The following is a 20,208-nucleotide window of genomic DNA, read 5'->3' as shown; positions in this document are numbered from 1 at the left end:
TTTAAAGGAAATCTTATGTTCTGGGGCCTCTGGTGGCGGATCAGAAATGTCCAGCACCCGATGGATGGAAGAGATTATGTCCTCAACTAGCGCTGTATTGCTAGGAGGGATTGGGATCAGGGACCCCTCCGTTTCCCTGTCTGAGTCAGAGTCGCAGATGCCTTCCGAATCCTGTGTATCACTGAGGCATCCCCTGCTGAGTGAGCAGGGGAGGAGGCCTTCTCTGGTCGGGGATTGCGGAGATCTGCATGGTCTGTCCCTGGAATGGGACGGTCTAGATGACCTGGAGCTACGGTGTCTCTCCCTAAAGGGGGATGACCGTGTGCTATGGGATGACGCAGATGGACTTGATCTATGGGTCCGCTTGCGTCCTGACCTAGACGTGGATGTGCCAGGGTCATCTTGTTTCTGAGTCAAGGGGAGTCAAGCTCTCCCTTTGCTGGGTAACGGTCATAGCCGAGGCATGACCCTGCAGAGCCTGAAGCAATGTGGAGGTTAGGTTATCTATAGACTGCGTCATAGATTGCAATATCTGAGTAGCCCATTCCGGCGTGGCATTAGACACCGAGGCATTGGCAGGGGCTTCTTGGGGCTCTGACACATTAGTTTGTATACAGTTCTGGCAATGCGGGTACGTGCTGCCACTGGGGAGAGCGGTCCCGCAGGCTGTGCAGAATGCATAATTAGCAGTTCTGCCTGGTTCTCTTTGAGAACATTGAGCCCGGCATAGTGCACAGAGTGCAGAAGGGCTAGCTATGTAGAGAACCCTATAGTGATTGCAGGGAAGCCTATAGGGGAGCCATATAGGGAATATGGATTCACAGCTGAGTAAAAAAACCCAGCTGTGATCTTACCCCACCAGTATGCCCCTAGGTCCAGCGCCGAAGATCCACAGTCTGTGCCCCCCGGAGACTGGCTGCCTGGTCCTGGTCCTGCAGACTAGGAGATGCAGGGTTAATCTGCAGCAGAAAATGACTGCTGAGGAGAGGAAGGGGGAGAAGGGGGCGGAGAGCTGGAAAAAGGTGGCAGAACTGTGTAAAAACGAGCCCTTTCTGTCTCGATCCGCCCCCTCTATGACACTGTAGAGTCATATTTGTCATCCGGGGGGCGGGGGGCTTCAGCTAGGCCGAAGCCGGGGCCTAAATTAGATGCCTGAGGCCCAGAAGGGCTCCAGGCCGGCGCGAAAGTCCTGGAGGGGGTCGGATCTGAACCGGACCCCCCCGGATTTAAAGGCAGGATAGAGGTGGGGCTATAAGCGGAAGGGGGGCCCCCCTGAGGCAGTATATAGCTGGTGCTTCTGCAGAGACAGGGACGCAGGGAGCCCTGTGTCTGTATTGTGCCATGCCTGCCTGCACTCCCCCCGGCCCCGACAGGAGCCCGCAGCTGGGCTGGGGTCCCTGGATGCAGGCGCAGTGTGCTGGCCCATTGCTGGGAGCTGTAGAATGCTGCCTGTGCAGGCCCTACCTGAGGCATCTCAACCTAATGCCCCCCCAGAGGGGGATTAGGGAGGGTGCTGCTGTCACCTTCAGGGGGCTTTATCCTCGCCTCGACCTCAACCCAGAAACCAAAAGGAATTGGGGAAGGAGGGGGGTCTCGACTTCGACTCGAGGGACTGGGGATGGAGCAACATGGGGAATAGCCATCTCCACTTCAACCGGGCACCACATAATAGGGGGCCGAGGAAGGAGCCATGCCGGGAGTCTCACAGGAGACCCTCTTTTCTTCATCTGTAATCCCGTCGGAAAAAAACGGAGTAAAGAAATTTTTTTTATGGTGTGCCTCCTATGCGACACTAAGCAAAAACTGGAGAAGGCTGACGCCGTCCAGGGGTGTATACTGCAGAGGAGGAGCCACAGTTAATCTTTTTCAGATTATGCATAGTGTCGCCTCCTAGTGGACAGCAGCATAACACCCATGGTCCTGTGTCCCCCAATGAAGCGACAGAGTAATAAGAAATCGCTGGTCAACTCTTAACCCTTATAACTTCCTAACAACAAAAAAAAATGTTTCCAAAATTGTGCTGATGTAAAGTAGACATGTGGAAAATGTTATTTATTATTTATTTTGTCTCACATAACTCTCTGATTTAACAGAATAAAAATTCTAAATAAATAATAACACAGGTCAACAAAAAAAAATTTTTTTTCTGGTGTCCAAAATATTTTAATGAATTTGGGGTATTTTTGGGGTGCTGATTCTGAATATGCTATCAGTTTTGCCAGATTGGCTCAAGTTTTTGAGATTTTTGGTATCTTATTTATAGCACTTGTTGGTAAATGCGACGCATCATCTCATTAATTTCTTTGGATTAGTACTTGAACTGAGCAGTTCTCAATATAGTTTTGTGTTAATTAGTGTTCTAAAAGTTTGTTCATAGCTTGATTTTTGCACTAACTTTATGTTGTTGTCTGTTTTCCAGTAAAAAGCATGAACTCATCAAGAAGAAGTTGTCTTAACGATCCAGACTCATTCTGTTACATTTGTGGTGAATACACACTGCCAAAACATAGAAGAAACATAACAGACTTAGTAAAAAAAGTGTATTTTGCCTATTTTGGGGATATGCTTGGGGACCAAGACAAGTTTTGGGCACCATACATAGTGTGCAAAGCATGTATCGAATTATTACGAAAATGGAGCAAAGGACAAAGAAAAAGCTTCAAATTTGGTGTTCCAATGGTGTGGAGAGAGCCAAAAAATCATCATGATGACTGTTATTTCTGTGCAGTGCAAGTGCAAGGATTCAATAAGCATAAGAAACGAAAATGGGAGTAACATGGAATCTGCAAGAAGGCCTGTCCCTCATTGTGAAGATGTGCCTGTACCTGTGTTTACCATAAATAACAGTCATCATGATGATTTTTTGGCTCTCTCCACACCATTGGAACACCAAATTTGAAGCTTTTTCTTTGTCCTTTGCTTCATTTTCGTAATAATTCGATACATGCTTTGCACACTATGTGTGGTGCCCAAAACTTGTCTTGGTCCCCAAGCATAACCCCAAAATAGGCAAAATACACTTTTTTTACGAAGTCTGTTATGTTTCTTCTATGTTTTGGCAGTGTGTATTCACCACAAATGGAACAGAATGAGTCTGGATCGTTAAGACAACTTCTTCTTGATGAGTTCATGCTTTTCACTGGAAAACAGACAACAACATAAAGTTAGTGCAAAAATCAAGCTATGAACAAACTTTTAGAACACTAATTAACACAAAACTATATTGAGAACTGCTCAGTTCAAGTACTAATCCAAAGAAATTAATGAGATGATGCGTCGCATTTACCAACAAGTGCTATAAATAAGATACCAAAAATCTCAAAAACTTGAGCCAATCTGGCAAAACTGATGACATATTCAGAATCAGCACCCCAAAAATACCCTAAATTCGATGAAATATCTTTGGCACCAAAAATGCTGTTGACCAGTGTAATAATAAATCAAAATAAATGTTATTATTTTCTGTCCACCTACTTTTGGACCACCGTGGATATTAGTGGGTAAAAAATGTCAGAATTTTGTAAAAAATAATTTTGGTTTGTGTCCTTGTTTTCTGAACTCGCGCTTCATGCACTGTCACGGCTTCTGTCCCGAACAATAAGGTTTGTTGAAAGGCTGAGTGCAGGGCAACCAATCAACAAACTTTGCAGCTTTAACCCCTCTCTGTCATTAGCATAAGATGCTAATGGAGAAGGAGAAGGTGCACAGCTGAATACACAGGGATTCGCTCTTCCGTAACAGCAATGTATCAAACTTTAAGATTTTGTGTTTGCTATTTTGGCCTCTACAGGTTTAGTCACAGTTGTCAGAAAAAATGATGTCTTCAAATTGCAGTGTTAGAGGAATGTGGTTAATTGGAGGGACAACAGGCAGTATTACAGGTTCTAAGCTGCCGTCGAATCGGCAGGTATTGGTCAGGTTTTATTTCCTGTACTGTAAGGAATCATAACCAACATATACCAGTGCTCCCATTGCAGCCAATTAAGCACTTCGGTTCTGGGAAAAAGCGAGAATCCAGACAAGGCAACAATATCACGTGATTAGTAAGATGAAGGAGTCTGTTTGGTCAATGGAAGAGTCTCAAGAACAATGTTAAACGGCAAACCAAAATACAAGAATCCAAGGAGAAGGAATTTGTTAATGAACTTGATGATTTGTTTGTCGCTCATACAGATGCCATGAAACAATTTCAGGAAGACCTTGACTTCTTGCTTGCTCAAAGAGAAAAAAGTAGTCATAGAAGCATGGGACCATTAGACAGACAGCTGGCGATGGTGGAGGAAAAAAGATTTATGAGAGAAGTACAGGCAGAGAAACGAAGAAAAAAAGCAAACTGAGCAAGTTCAGCATTCGAGAACATCGGCTGAACTTATGAACTTAGTAGTAGTAGCAGTTACTGCGACATCGCTTCTGACAACAGCAGTGATGAGGGTGAATGGAATTTTAATCCCAAGAAACATAAATCGGTAAAATCTGTCAACATTATGACTCCGGAAGTTTCTGCAGCTCTTGACAGAACTAATGATAGAAAAGTGACCTACCTGCTTGCTGCTGCATCTCAATCAATCGGCCATGATCCAGTCTCATGTTAAATAGGGAATCTATCAGACAGGCTCATTGCCAGCATTGAAAGATTGCAGCAAATGCTATTAAAGGTTCCATCGATATCAGTGGTCCACTGACTGTACACTGGGATGGGAAAAGGATTGCAAGCCTGACCCACAATGAAACTGCTGCGCAACTGGCAGTACTAGTGTCATGAGGAACTGAGAAGTTGTTCTCGATCCCAGAGATACCTAACCGCACAGGAGCAGCACAAGCTAAGGCCATATTCGAGGTTCTGCAGCATTGGCAGCTCTTGAATGAAGTGAAGAATATGTAATTTGACACGACCAGTAGTAACACTGGTACAAAGGCTGGTGTGTGTGTCCTCTTGCAACAGAAACTGCAGAAAGAACTACTGAGTTTGCCGTGTAGACACCGCATTCACAAGCTAAATATTGCAAGATTGTTTGATAAATTGTGGCAGGCATCAACAGGTTCAAATATACAGTTGTTTGAGAGATTTTTGGCTGCCTGGAGTTTTCGGCTGGAATGGAAGATGACAATTTCAACTGAGCTTGGTGTCCACTTAAGGAGTCTCTAGTTGAATTTTGAGCCAATGAGCTTGCACAATGCCATCCAAGAGATTATTACAAGGAATTGTTAACACTGGCACTATCTGGCATATCAATACTCCAGGCACCTACCATCGGGCCCTATGGATAGCCAAAGTGATGAATAGAGATGGACGAAACTTTCAAGGTTCAGTTTGGAGAGCGTTCTGATGTTTGCTGAACACGTTCGAACGGTTCATCAAATGTAGCCAAACCCAACTAAATTCAATGGGAGGCAACACTAAACGTATAAACAACACCTCAAGGGGTGTGTGTGTGTGTGTGTGTGTGTGTGTGTGTGTGTGTGTGTGTGTGTGTGTGTCAAAAAGCTTCCCAAACAGCTTAAATTAGGGGTACACCAGGAAAAGTGGCATCAATTGACCCAGAGTACAAATAGTATAACTGCGCCGCATGGATGCATGAGACAGTGCTTGCACCAGCATTTCGGGCTTAAACATTGATCAGCAACAGGTGGATGAGTGACTAGTGTAAGCCTGGTGCTCAGAGTGAACGTGAATAAGGTGAATAAGTAAGGTCCCAAACCAGATAATAAACTTGGCACTCAGCTTGATAGCATGAAGGCAATTTTAATGCAGTCCAAAATGTAATAAATTAAATTCAAACGTTTTGGTCATGTAACGACTTTCATCAGAGGTATTTCCAACCAGTGACTCTAGTTACACAAATCATAAATACATAGTAGTCCAAATCTAGGGTAGCCAAAGAGTGTGTCAAGAGGGAAAAAGGACAAGGGAAGAGACCTATCCGACTGCTGCTAATTAAGAGAATAGAGTGATAGACTCTAGATATAACACAGTAATGGATCCTGTGAGGGAGAAACAAGGAGAAATAAGTGGGCTGTGCGGCGGTGTGCACAAGAGATTATATAGTTATGGACCCACCTATAACCCCACTGTTTTGTGTGGGGGACTATTTATATTAGGTATACCCTGGATCTTGTGGCCAAAGGTCCTGCAATAAAATAGAGGGTGAGTGTACGATACCATATACAATGAAATAGGGAAGCAGAGATATGTAATAGACCTACCTAGGACTTTAAAAGCAAAAACCTGTTATGTGGAGCAGTGTAGATCCGGTATCTATCGGGTATCACCTGCCCAATACAATCACAACAGTGAAACATGGTGGTAGCAGCATCATGCTATAGGGGTGTTTTTCAGGGACAGGACGACTGGTTGTCATTGAAGGAAACATGAATGCGGCCAAGTACAGAGATATCCTGGATGAAAACCTCTTCCAGAGTGCTCTGGACCTCAGACTTGGCTGAAGGTTCACCTTCCAACAAGACAATGACCCTAAGCACACAGCTAAAACAACAAAGGAGTGGCTTCAGAACAACTCAATTGAACATCACTGGAGACCTGAAAATGGCTGTCCATTAACGTTCACCATCCAACCTGACGGAACTAGAGAGGATCTGCAAGGAAGAATGGCAGAGGATCCCCAAATCCAGGTGTGAAAAACTTGTTGCATCATTCACAGGAAGACTCATGGCTGTATTAGCTCAAAAGGGTGCTTCTACTCAATACTGAGCAAAGGGTGTGAATACTTATGACCATGTGATATTTCAGTTTTTCTTTTTTAATAAATTTGCAAAAATTACATTTCTGTTTTTTTTCCAGTCAAGATGGGGTGCAGAGTGTACATTAGTGAGAAAAAAAATGAACTAATTTGAATTTACCAATGGCTGCAATGAAACAAAGTGAAAAATGTAAAGGGGGGTATGAATACTTTCTTTACCCACTGTACCTCTGTGAATGCATATTACATAGTTTATTTTCATGTTTATTAATTTTGAAAGTTGATGCATATATTTTTTATTTTCCCTCATACTTGTATTGTAGTACATTGATGGTGTTTACATGACGAAACTTTTGAAGTTAATGTACTTCATTTTGGACTGCATTAAGATTTCCTTCATGCCATCAAGCTGAGTGCCAAGTTTATTAACTACACTATCTGGTGCTCTGAGAGGTCTGCCAAATTCAGGCAACACACATGAAGGTGGCCCAACTTGGAATCCAAACATTTACAAAAATTATGGCAAACAGGAAGTGGCATCAACTGACCCTCAGATATTTGATAACGGCACAGCAGCAGTCAGCCATAGGCCATGTATGAGGTATCAGGGTTTGGGCCACCATTTAGAGCTTTTAATTGAAGTTTCAATTAAGACAAAGTGGATGAGGGACCGGTGTAAGCCTTCTTTGCTGGGAGCCCTGATACCTCATACAACAGCTCAATGGCTTTTTCCAGCCACACTCAGGTGGCCCAAATATCAACTTCGTAGAGCACTAATAAGAAAAATGTAAGGATAGTAACACAGGTAGTTGACTGATCAAGTAACCCACAGTAGAACATTTTATAATGGTCCAGAAGAAGTCAGCCATGGGCCAAACATGAGGTATCTGGATCTGGCCCAACATTTACAGCTTTGAATTGAAGTTTCAATTAAGATGAGGTGGGTAAGGGAGTGGAGTAAGCCTTCTTTGCTGGGAGACCTGATACCTCCTGCAACAGCTCAATTTATTTCCCCAGCCACTCTCAGGTGGCACAGATATCAGCTTGGCGAAGCACTAATGTTAGAAAAATTTAAGGATAGTAACAGAGTAAGTGATGGCCTGCCGGTCTGGGAACCCTACTGCTACAGGCAACACACAAAGGAGACCCAACTTGGATTCTCCACATTTAAAAAAACGGTTTTCAACATCAGCAGCAGTAGCAACAGCAGGCACAGAAGCCATGGCAAAGGTGTCACAGACTGCAATAATGTGATATCAATGCATGACCCTAAAAACGACACCATTGCATAGTCTTGGGTGCAACAGTCATTGGAGATCAATGACTTGTTCATTTTGTTGTAAGTTAGGTGGTCTACACTATCAGGGTACAGCCGGAAGCACTTATCCTTCAAGACTCCACCAGCAGTGCTGAAGACAACTCCAGTAGAAAAATAAATAAATAAAAAAAATGGTGAGCTTAGCCGGAAAGCTGCAATTACAAGACCGATCCCTAGTCATTCTGTGCTATGGTCAGAAGAGCACAGATTTACAAAGTTTCATAGGTGACGTGAGCCACTTTAGGAATCTGCGTGGCAAAGCTTAGTGCTCCAGTAGGCCGTGCCATCAGTGTTCAGGCCATGTCCAACATATTGTCCATACTAAAAAGGTATGGAAATGCCACTAATCTTTGGTTTTGGGATGTTCAAACCAGTAAGTGAAGTTTCACAAAACATTTAAAAAGTTCTATTTCACCTGTTGTGAAACTTTCTAGCAGTTTACCTACAGCTGGATGCAATCCAATGTAACGTTAAGCTGCTAGAAGATAAAAACACAGACATTGAGTCACTTCAGAAATGAACATGGATGTTACGTGGTAGGAACAGTAGGAGTGGTGCAGCTAGAATGGAAGGTGTTCATCTCTAGAATAGGTAGAAGACTGCTGAAGCTCTATACCCAAACGGTGAGGTGAATAGGCAAACCAGTGGCGTGGATAGATGACCAGTGGTACAGGCAAGTGGTAATAGAGACAAAAATGGGAAATGGAGCATGCCATCCTAGCAGATCACTAAGACAACACACTTAGTTTCCCAGTTTTCCCCTCCATTACCGATGTATGTTTAAGGACGCAAAACAAAAAATTTCAATTTTTTACAAACTTTATTTTTAAAAATGACAGACATTACATGCATAGAAACATAGATCAGAAGAGGCTACAATTTTTTTCCCCCCCAAGACAGGTAGTTTGTGGCAAATCATACAGTACAGCTACAGAAAACACCCGTACATCAGTGAATGGGTGACAATGGACAACTGGAAATTAAATACTAGAATGTGGGAATGAGAATTTAATACTATAGAAAAAGTTTGGTCTGTCTTGCATTTGAGAAGCTAGAAAAGCATTTTACTATCATTTACTTTGCGCCATAAGCACATACACATGTATCGCACAAACCAGATATTGAGTAATTTCCCATTAAAGGTATTGCTAAAGATTAGGAAAAAGGCTGGTCTATTGAACACTTAAATATACATAACATTGTCTCTTTGTACATTTTTTCAACCCTATCAAATAGTAAGAAATTATCCTGGCAGTAGAAAACTGTAAAAATTTTGTTAAGAAAAGTGCAATTAAGAACTGAAGGGTGTGTGTGTGTGTGTGTGTGTGTGTGTGTGTGTGTGTGTGTGTGTGTGTGTGTGTGTGTGTGTGTGTGTGTGTGTGTGTGTGTGTATATATATATATATATGTAGCAGGCTACTCCGCTTTTAGATAAATTCACCACACGTACAAAGGCAAAAGTTGTGCAAATCCTATGTGTCCAATGCCATGGCTGGCTTCATAAGCCGAGTGATAGAAATGTTCTTAATGTATATTTGTGAGACATGATCATAAGAAGGCATTCAAAATATCAAAGCATGATGGGTTAATGTAGATAGCAGCTGAATTATTGTATGAGAAGTTGTGCAGCGTTAATATTCTTTGTGTTTCAAGTCGACGCCGAGAGAACTATCAATTTATTAAATTCTAATTGTACTAGAATTTTAAAAATATATTAAGTACTCCCATCCACAAGCTTAAAAGACACCCTAATCATGTCCAGGTGACAGAGGATGTACTGCTGATTTAGGTGGGACACCACAAATTTAGTTGCCTTTGTGGCCAGAATTCCAACGCCCACCAGTGGTCAGGAGGTCACTGACAGCCACAGGCGGGCAGAGTTACGTTCACACAGCCACCCATACTGTGTAATGCCATCCTGGTTGCCAGTTGACGTGTCTGACATTCATGGCCCACATATGGATAGGCCATATGGTCTCCTAACACAAATTCAGCAGCCCAAAAGGCATATATTATATTATGGAGTTTGGGTCAGAAGACCAGCGATTGGTCCAGATATCGGAGTCCATATTATGACCATCTCTAAAAGTAGCCCAAGTGTATTGCGCTAGGCAGCTGGGTCAACGGGCCAAAATTAGAGCAGGTTTTCTCTATATAGATAATGAACGATTCCATTCATTGACTGCAATCAGATCTTGAAAACAACTATGAAGTGAAACAAAGAATATTAGAACTTTTATGAACTCCATTCTAGAATGAATAGGCTTCATCGCCAAAAATGATTTTAGGACATGTCAATGAGACATTGGGGTCTTTCACTCCCATCTATTTGAATACGTTGTGTCAGGTTTTGCAGCTCATCGTTATTTAGTTATATGTAGCACGATTTCAGAAAGGGTGGAGCATACAAATGATTCATTAGCAGTTTAAGCCAACTTTTTTCCAAAAACTTGCTTAAAATTTCATAAAAGGTTCTCAAATTTTTGGATTTTCACAACATTCCCGGCTAGCTGGACCAACATTGAGAAATGTGCAGATGTTAGAAGAATGGGGATGAGCAACAGAATGTATTATATTTTACACCAAAAAGAGGTGTGAATTACAACAGAAATGTACTACTGTCCGAATATATTGTCTATGACTGTGCGTAACAGCTGGAAGAGAAACTAAATTCATTAACAGGTGGACGCCTCGCTTCTGTTACTCCAGTGCACTGTTCCTCAAGACGCCAATCTTAGTCTACGTTCACATTTGCTGCGTTTTTGTTTGCGTTGTGGCGCCGACGCTGCGGCGCACAACGCAAGTGTGAACGTAGCCTTAGTCTAGTATATTTAACATGGGGGCGCATGGACATGCGTCGCACTTGCGTTTTGCGCCGCATGCGTCCCTGCGGCGCACGCGTCCGGGCGCATTGGACGCAGCAAGTTGCATTTTTGCTGCGTCCAAAATCAATCAAAAAAAGGACGCATGCGGCACAAAACGCAGCGTTGTGCATGCGTTTTGCTGCGTTTCTGTTTGCGTTGTGCGTTGCGGCGCCGACGCTGCGGCGCACAACGCAAATGTGAACGTAGCCTTAGTGACTAGTGGCCATAGTATTTTATCATTATCTAAAATATTGTTCAAAAAAATTTTAAAAGTGGTTGTCCAGGAATTTTATATTAATTGCCTATTGTTAGGATAGATCATCAATATCTAATATTTGGGGATGAGAAAGCCAGGACCCTGCATATACAGTGGGAAAATACATATTTGATACACTGCCAATTTTGCAAATTTTCCCACCTACAAAGAATGGTGAGGTCTGTGATTTTTATCGTAGGTATACTTCAACAGAAAATCACCTTGTATGATTTTTACATAATTAATTTGCATTTTATTGCATGAAATAAGTATTTGATCACCTACCAACCAGCAAGAATTCTGGCTCTCACAGACCTGTTAGTTTTTCTTTCAGAAGCCCTCCTACTCTGCACTCATTACCTGTATTAATGGCACCTGTTTGAACTCATTACCTGTATAAAAGAAACCTGTCCACACACTCCATCAATCACACTCCAACCTCTCCACCATGGCCAAGACCAAAGAGCTGTCTAAGGACACCAGAGACAAAAATGTAGACCTGCCCGAGGCTGGGATGGGCTACAGGACAATGGGCAAGCAGCTTGGTGAGAAGGCAACAACTGTTGGCTCCAATATTAGAAAATGGAAGAAACACAAGATGACTGTAAATCTTCCTCAGTTTGGGGCTCCAAGATCTCACCTCGTGCAGTAAAGAGAATTCTGGGAAAGGCCAAGAATTGGCCAAGAACTACAAGGGAGGACCTAGTAAATGACCTGAAAAAAGCTGGGACCATTCTCAAACATTACCGTTAGCAACACTACGCCGTCATGGATGAAAATCCTGCAAGACAGGAAAGGTCCACCTGCTCACGCCAGCACATATCCAGGACCATTTGAAGTTCACTAGTGACCATCTTTATGATCCAGAGGAGGCATGGCATGGGAGGTCATGTGGTCAGAGGAGACCAAAATTGAACATTTTGGTATCAACTCCACTTGTCATATTTGGAGGAAAAAGGATGAGTACAACCCCAAGAACATCGTCCCATCAGTGAAGCATGGTGGGGGAAACATCATAATTTGGAGTGCTTTTCTGTAAAGGGGAGAGGACGACTACACCGTATTGAAGGGAGAATTGAGGTGGTCATGGATCGCAAGATTTTGGCAAATAACCAACTTCACTCAGTAAGAGCATTGAAGTCGAGTCTTGGCTGAGTCTTCCAGCATGACAATGACCCGAAACACACAGACAGGGCAACTAAAGAGAGGGTCCGTAAGAAGCAAGCATTTCAAAGTCCTGGAATGGCCTAGCCAGTCTCCAGACCTGAACCCAATAGAAAATCTTTGGAGGGAGCTGAAACTCTATGTTGCCCAGCGACAGCCACGAAACCTGAAAGCTCTGGAGAAGATCTGTATGGAGGAGTGGGCCAAATTTCCTGCTGCAGTGTATGCTAACCTGGTCAGAAACTACAGGAAATGTTTGACCTCTAATTGCAAACAAAGGTTTATGTGCCAAATATTAAGTTCTGCTTTTCTATTGTATCAAATAGTTATTTCATTCAATAAAATGCAAATTAGTTATGTAAAAATCATCCAATGTGATTTTCTATATATTTTTTTTCTTTAAGATTCTGTATTTCACAGTTGAAGTGTACCTACAATAAAAATTACAGACCTCTACATTCTTTGTAGGTGGGAAAATTGGCATTGTAGCAAATACTTATTTTCCCCACTGTATTAGTTCTTCCCAGCTGTCAGCCAGATGTGTTCAGTTGCAGAGCTGCACAGTACAGTGGTCTAATTGCTCTTCTTTGCAGAAAGGCCTCCAGACAACAGTGTCTCCCTCTTAGGCCGGGATCACACTTGCGAGAAACTCGCACGAGTCTCGCATCTCAATACCCGGCACTGCCGCCGACACTCGAGACCGGAGCGTTCAGCTGCATGTATTTCTATGCAGCTGAGCGCTCTGGTCCGAGTGCCAGCAGCAGTGCCGGGTATTGAGATGCGAGACTCGTGCGAGTTTCTCGCAAGTGTGATCCCGGCCTTAGGCTTCTGGCACAAGACACGACCAAATGCATTGCTGGAACTTATTTAAGTCAATGCAAGCCTTTATACTCTATAGGCCATATTTATCAAAGTAGTCTTAAAGACAGTTCTCGTGGCCCACAGCAACCAAACAGTTCTGGTAAAATGAAAGCTGTGGTGTGATATGGGACACAATTTTTCTTTGATAAATCTGCCCCTGTATGTACAGAAAACAGAAGTGATTGGATAAGTAAAAGCATAGGCTTGCTTTAGTATGCAATTAAACCAGACATTAGATTAATCTTAAAGAATTTTTTTTTATTATTTAAATTTAAATGGAGTACCTCATCTAAATTGGCATTATTCCACGTATTCAGGAACAGGTTTTTTTTATCTGTGCCTCTGCTCCAAAATTATATCCCCTAGTAATAATAGTGCAAATTTTCTCTTCGACCAACTGAGTGTGTACCACAGAAATTCTTTATGGGAGATTTTTCTCCTTTGATGCTGGTCAATAAAAAAAAAAATGGCTGCACCCTCAAGAGTAGTCTGGTGTACACCCAGTTAGTTCAAGGGACAATTTACATCTTTAATCACCAGACGGCATAACTTTGGAAAGGAGGGGCATGAAAGAAGGAAAAATCCATTCCATTGCCAAAGAACTGGACCACAGACATTACAGTGACAGTAGATCCGATAATAATGGACATGATCGTCCAACATGGTGCATAAGTCTATGGCCAGAAAATAGGATATGACTGTAAACAACCGAGAGAATATAGAATGGTGCACTCATTGGCAAATGCCATCTATACTTGTCGGGGGAGCCAAACCAGAGTGAGGACATGGGTCTTTAGATGCCAGCGTGCCCACCAAGTTGTCTAAGGTGATGACACTTCAGGAAAACCTCAGCAGTGTTTTTCCTGAAGGATCTTTTTTGGTGTCTTTTCTGTCGATCTTGCTTAGGCTTTGCAGCCGGTGTTTTTTTTTGCAACTTAAACTTTATCAAATAGTGAGAAAAGAATGAACGTGATACTTTTTTTAACAAGTTCCCAGCCTTCGAAACCTGTAGGAGGTTAGAAGAAGTGACAAAAGATGGAACGTATCACGAATTCCTGAGCATTATATTCATCCTTTGCGTGTTTTTTTTTTTTTTAACATACTTTTCAGGCAGATTCCAGGCGGAATTAGCCTGAGAAAGACGTCGTGTGTAGTGATGAGCGAATATACTCGTTACTCGAGATTTCCCGAGCATGCTCGGGTGTCCTCCGAGTATTTTTTAGTGCTCGGAAATTTCGTTTTTATTGCCGCAGCTGAATGATTTACATCTGTTAGCCAGCATAAGTACATGTGGGGGTTGCCTGGTTGCTAGGGAATCCCCACATGTACTTATGCTGGCTAACAGATGTAAATCATTCAGCTGTGGCAATAAAAACTAAATTTCTGAGTACTTACAAATACTCGGAGGACACCCGAGCGTACTCGAGAAATCTTGAGTAAAGAGTATATTTGCTCATCACTAGTCGTGTGTACATACCCTGAAACCGATTTAATTTCATGTCCAATTGATTTACCAAATGGCTATGTATTAACAATAAATTCACAGAATTAAATAATTTTTTAATATCAAGACTAATTTCCCATTTTACATGAGAACACAAAGTATTTTATGCATGTGGTAAGTCTTGTCGATGATTACTGGCCATACCTGAAATCTCACTATTGGGAGAGCAGTCATGTTCCATCTCCAATATGGACCTGGTGGGCATTTAACCTAGAGTATGAACCTATTAATGATGGGAAGGAGACACACTAGCATGCATTTGGTCATCATGTTCGTGAAACTTAATAAAAAGTTAGACAAAATAGTCTTTGAAATTCTACAAAAAAAAAATAGTCAAAAAGTTAGAAAAAAAACTCAACCCCCCCTCTTTACACACAGAAAATCACAGTGGGCCATTTTAACATCAAAGATCAATGGAAAAAGATGTAGGCACAATTAAAATGCCATCAAATGTCCATATATATATATATTATACACACACATACATTAGCCCTTTCACGAGTAAGGCACCACATTCCGGTGTTGCATACCATTGGAAAAAGAACAAAACAAAGCACTTTTATGCCATTTTATAGCAAACAACTCTCTCAAAGCAATTACCAAAAAGTAAAAAAAAAAAGAAAAAAAAAGAAAGCAAATCCAAATATTCCACACGAGTTTATATCTGAGAACATAGTTCTTGAATAAATAGGCCAAGTCCAAAAGCACACTTTTATGAAATAGGGTCCCCAAATACCAAGTTTGTTGACTTAAAGGATCGTAGATAGCCAAGTTAACGCATTATAAGTGCAGAATAAAGCTGGTGCTAAACATCGTTCTTAAAGCTATGGACACATACATACAGAATACAGTCAAGTCAAACTTCTATTCAGTACCAAGCAACCCTCCTTTCTTGCCAAATTACTTTATGCAAATTTGAAGGGCACCAGTAACACAATTCGGCTATTCCTTAATGCTGCAGATGTAACCTGGGAGGCTAAGGAGCAACGATACAACCAGACGTCGCATTACGCTGATTTTACACACGGCTGGTCCAATGCTGGATGATGATCTGCAGGATGGCCTCCATTTTGTTACAATTTGTTTGTTGTATTCTCCAAGAAATGCAGACTATAAAAATTTGGAAGCTTGAATTTTTCCAATGGTGTTTTTTGAGCAACAGCATCAACCATGCCAGCATATAAGAAAACGTAGGCTTAGAAAACATGAGCACAAGTCTGGACAGAATCACTTCCTGGGCTTGCTAAAGGTTGGCATGGCTCCTCTGGCTGTTAGCCCTTCAAAGCGTTTGTACGTGTAATTGATGAAGACCCAGTCCTTGTTCTTAAAGTCAGAGTCGGGATGGTTGCATGCAACACCTACGGAGGAAGATTGGAATACATTAACTGAAATAACAGATGTTGACGTTCCTATTACCCCAAACACATTCGATTTTTAGGGTGAATGCAGAGTTTCATAGATTAACAGGAACCTGTAAAACTAAACCTCACGGAAGGTTAAATATGACTTAAAACACAACAGAGTTGCTCCCTTTATGACCTTAAAGTGCTGCTTCAGCAGTGAGAATTCGTGGTTTTAAGTTCAGCCTGCACTAGGGCACATGATGCACTTCCAGCTCCTTAGCCTCTGCTATATTCCTGGACTAGCAGCACCCACCGGTGATGGATTGATATGTCGTTTGTTCTGGTACACTGACCACAGATCAGCCAGGAGGGGGGGCTGATGGCTCAGGAATACAGTGGAGACTAAGGAGCAGTAAGTGCTTCGTCACGCCTCAAAGCACTACCGGACTGAACTTCAAAATACCATCTCTCTCCGCAAAAGCAACACTTTGGGCTCATAAAGGATTTATCCTTTAAAAGGCCGCAGTGTCATATGAATGGTTGAGGGGGTAGGGAGAGGGGTTAAAGTTTCTAACAGGCTCCCTTTAAATCCTTCCTGACATGGCGATTTTTAGTTTTCGCACTTTTGTTTTTTGCGCCCTGAGCTGACATTTCTATTGATACCATCTTGGGATAGATTTCATCGCATCTTATTACATTTTTTTTTGAAGAGCTGCAACGCAATTCTGGCGTTTTCATTATTTTTCTCATCATGGCATTTAATGATTGGGTTAATTAATTTTATATTTTGATAGATCGGACTTTCACAAATGTGGAGATATGACATATGTGAATTCCTTTTTTTATTTATACTTTATCTCCAATAGGGGAAAAGGGGATTGGTTTGAACGTCTAAATTACAAATTGTTACTGGATTTTGTAGTCCTCTAAGTGGATTTGCTTGATTGCTTGTACAATCTACAGTAATACCTCAGTATTGCAGTATTTAGGGAAAATCACAATCTACTGTGAATGCCAGCGATGAGCTGGCTATCATAGAAGTACCATCACTGTAGACACAGGGATGTTCAGTATATCCCGGAACTGGGGGGCCAATGGGACAGAGCTCCCCCCAGGTCACCTGCGGTAAATGCTGCTGTTAAAGACTGACAGTGGCATTTAACAAGTTAACTACAGTGAGACGAATGATCAATGGCGTTTCAGAGAAGTAAAGTTTGAAGGGAATCCATCAGCAGGATCACACATCCAAAACTGATTTATATGCAAGTGTAGCTCTTGAAAAGAAAAGTAAAGCAATACCTGTACAAGGCCAGTATGTTCCTATTTACTTGGAAAATCAGTATTTAAATTGATATGCAGATAAGGCTGTAGAACTATTTGTAGATCTGAAGCCTCTGTCACTCCAGCTCTATTCCTCGCTTATCGCCGCCACCTCCAGCTTCAGCTCAGGAAGTAGGAGGTGGCAGCACTTTCATGGGAATATAACTGGAGTGACAGAGGCTTCAGATCTACAACCTCATTTGCATATCAAATTAAACATTGATTTCTCAGTAATGGACGAACAGCCATGTACAGGTATTGCTGGACTTGTCTTTGAAAGAGCTACATTTGCATATAAATAGTTTGAGGGTGAATTCCTGCCGAGAACTTCTCACTGTACCACTCTAGTTGACGGATAGGTTTCCTCAGATGCACACAAATGGAAGAGTCATGTCTGGGACGGTGTTAGACTAGTCAAATCTCTCCCTATAGTCCTTGTCTGAATCTTCAAACCACGTTTTTTTTTTTTTACAAAATTCCATTAACGATTCAAAGGGAAACATAGCCATCTGCAATCGTGCAGCCAGGTTCTAATTCATGCTGCACGGCTCATCGCACCAGACTGCCCCCCCGGGTGAGTATAATAAAACTTATTTTTATTATCTTTCAGGTCGGATCGGGGGCTTATCTACAGCATTATAGAATACTGTAGATAAGCCCTGAAAGGCGATGGCCTTATCTTATAACAGCCAAACCCGGTGACAGGTTCCCTTTAACATTCAAGAAACTCACCCATAGGTTTGAGAATGTCAGAGTCTGGAAATTCATCAAAATTTGAGGTGTCGTCAATACTTTTTATTTCAATAGGTATTGCAGCAGGTCTTTCCCTGTAGATGAAAACCATGTATTTAATTAAATAATTTTTCACTTCCGGTACTTATTTTTTTCTATTTAAAAGAAAATATTAATCAGTACAATGAACTTTCATTTATCTTCTGAGTCACAGTGTAGGACATCGATCGTATGATTCTCAATAATCAATAACATCTAGGTCTCTATTATATGACAGAAGATACCCAATGGTGCACATAAAGTTCAAGAAACATCTAAAGGGAATCAGACCTCAACAGAATAATACATTCAGTAGTTTTTTAACAATATATTAGATTTATAGCATTTTTGTAACTTATTCATTTAAATTTGGGCTCAAGTGTGTATGAGAATACCCGATTAGGTCTGCCCTGGACTCCTCAGCTCACAATAAGCACGATTGTAACTGAATAAAATTACAAGATATATCAAATTACAGAACTCAATTCTGATCCATAGCATGCTTCTTAAGGCCCGGCGCTGTTCAGGTTCACCTTGAAAATAACAAAAACACCTACCTTATATGTTCCCAGTCAACGCCTTCAAAGAAAGGGTTTGTTTTTATCTCTTCCACCCCTGAAGCTCCAACTCTTTGCTCCCAATCACAACAAAACCTGAAAGACAAAAATAATCAATAACAGTACAATGTCATAATATTAAAGAGAATGTATAATCAGAAGATTACCTATTGTTTAAATTGGGTTGTTGCGTAACAAGTATTTAAGGCAATTTTTTTTTTCATATCTCAATCCGTATTAAATAAAAAAACAAAATTAGTAATTTTTCAATTTTCATAGCTGCCACTAAGGCCATTTCAGACTTGTACTTTCGGTAACATTTTTCAGCAGTCTATCATGGGAGGCAGGCTTACAATGATAGGTAACACCACTATGCACAGCTGATAGGATCCACCAATCACAATAGCCATGTCACAGCTGACCCTCCGGCTCCTCCCTTAACAATGACATTTGCACATGCTTCAATACAGAAAGTAAGATCTAAGTCTCATCATTGAGGGGATGTACAGGTGTTGTTTCCTGAAACATGAAGTTGGAGACTAAAAAAGCTCCAGTGGCCATGTGAAAATTGCAAGATTACCTTTTATTGCAATTTCTGTATAAGTATGCGGTTCCCAAAAATGACCCTGCCCACACCGAGTATGGTATCCCTACAATGATTTTCCCCTACAGTTTAACTAAATTTTTTTTTTTGGCTTGAAAAAGGATAAAGATATCCGAAACGTCGCCACGCCGTTCAGGCATTAAAGCCCTTTTTTTCTAATTTTTTGTGCTGTCTTTCTTTTTTTCATCTATTACAAAAGACCATTTCAACAGTGGTTGGGAAGACGCTGCACTACAATTTGGTAATATAAGATGCTGTTCCGATTTTGAACTATATATATATCTATATATCTATATATCTATATATATATATATATATATATATATTTTTTTTTTTTTTTTTTTGTGGTCAGTAGGATTCCCCCACACAGTGTGAGGGCCCTCAGGGCTCCTTACATATATAAGGCTTCCCACAGCTCCCTACTGAAAATAAAAGCCCCCGCCCCCCCACTCAGTATTGTGGCCTCCACACACAGCAGTAGTATTGTGACACCTACTCAGTACTGACATTTAGAAAGAAATAAAAAAACAAACCACTACTCGCCTTGCCCCGGTCCACATGCGCGCTGCTTCACTGTGTGCAGCGTGAGTACTGAGGCTTCATACTACAGGCGCGATGTAGTCACGTCATCGCGCCTGCATTTCAAAGCGTTCAACTCATGGTACACCTCTGGGTTGTAACACAGGGTGGGAAAGGAGAAGAGACAGGGGAAGACCTTGTCGGAAAAAAAAATACATTTAACACAAACTCAGATTTAAACAATAGATTGCTTTAAAACCAACGTAAGAGATTATGGTATACCACTAAATAGATAAATAGCTCATAACATGGTATTAAAGCCTTCACACACCTTAGGATGTCTGTGGGCCAGATGACCGTTTTGACGATCGTTCGACAGGCAACTATCTCTGCCATCTCTCCAATATACAGGAGTGCTTGGCAGTGACTT

At 41.6% G+C, this 20,208-nt stretch overlaps 1 protein-coding gene across 1 annotated transcript in view; it reads right to left on the bottom strand.

Annotated features, from left to right (window-relative positions):
* Positions 1-13,423: 13,423 nt before the first annotated feature.
* LOC143815610 (serine/threonine-protein kinase 38) overlaps positions 13,424-20,208 on the bottom strand; it is a 74,445-nt gene continuing 67,660 nt past the window's right edge. Inside the window, exons 12-14 of the mRNA XM_077294992.1 lie at positions 18,656-18,751; positions 18,060-18,154; positions 13,424-16,022 (exon numbers count right to left, since the gene is read on the bottom strand). Of these exons, the coding sequence (XP_077151107.1) occupies positions 15,892-16,022; positions 18,060-18,154; positions 18,656-18,751 (322 nt within the window). The 3' untranslated portion in view covers positions 13,424-15,891. The remainder of the gene's footprint in view (positions 16,023-18,059; positions 18,155-18,655; positions 18,752-20,208) is intronic.

Source organism: Ranitomeya variabilis, chromosome 3, assembly GCF_051348905.1.
Source record: "Ranitomeya variabilis isolate aRanVar5 chromosome 3, aRanVar5.hap1, whole genome shotgun sequence".
Taxonomy (NCBI): domain Eukaryota; kingdom Metazoa; phylum Chordata; class Amphibia; order Anura; family Dendrobatidae; genus Ranitomeya; species Ranitomeya variabilis.
This window is presented reverse-complemented; position numbering and strand designations above follow the sequence as displayed.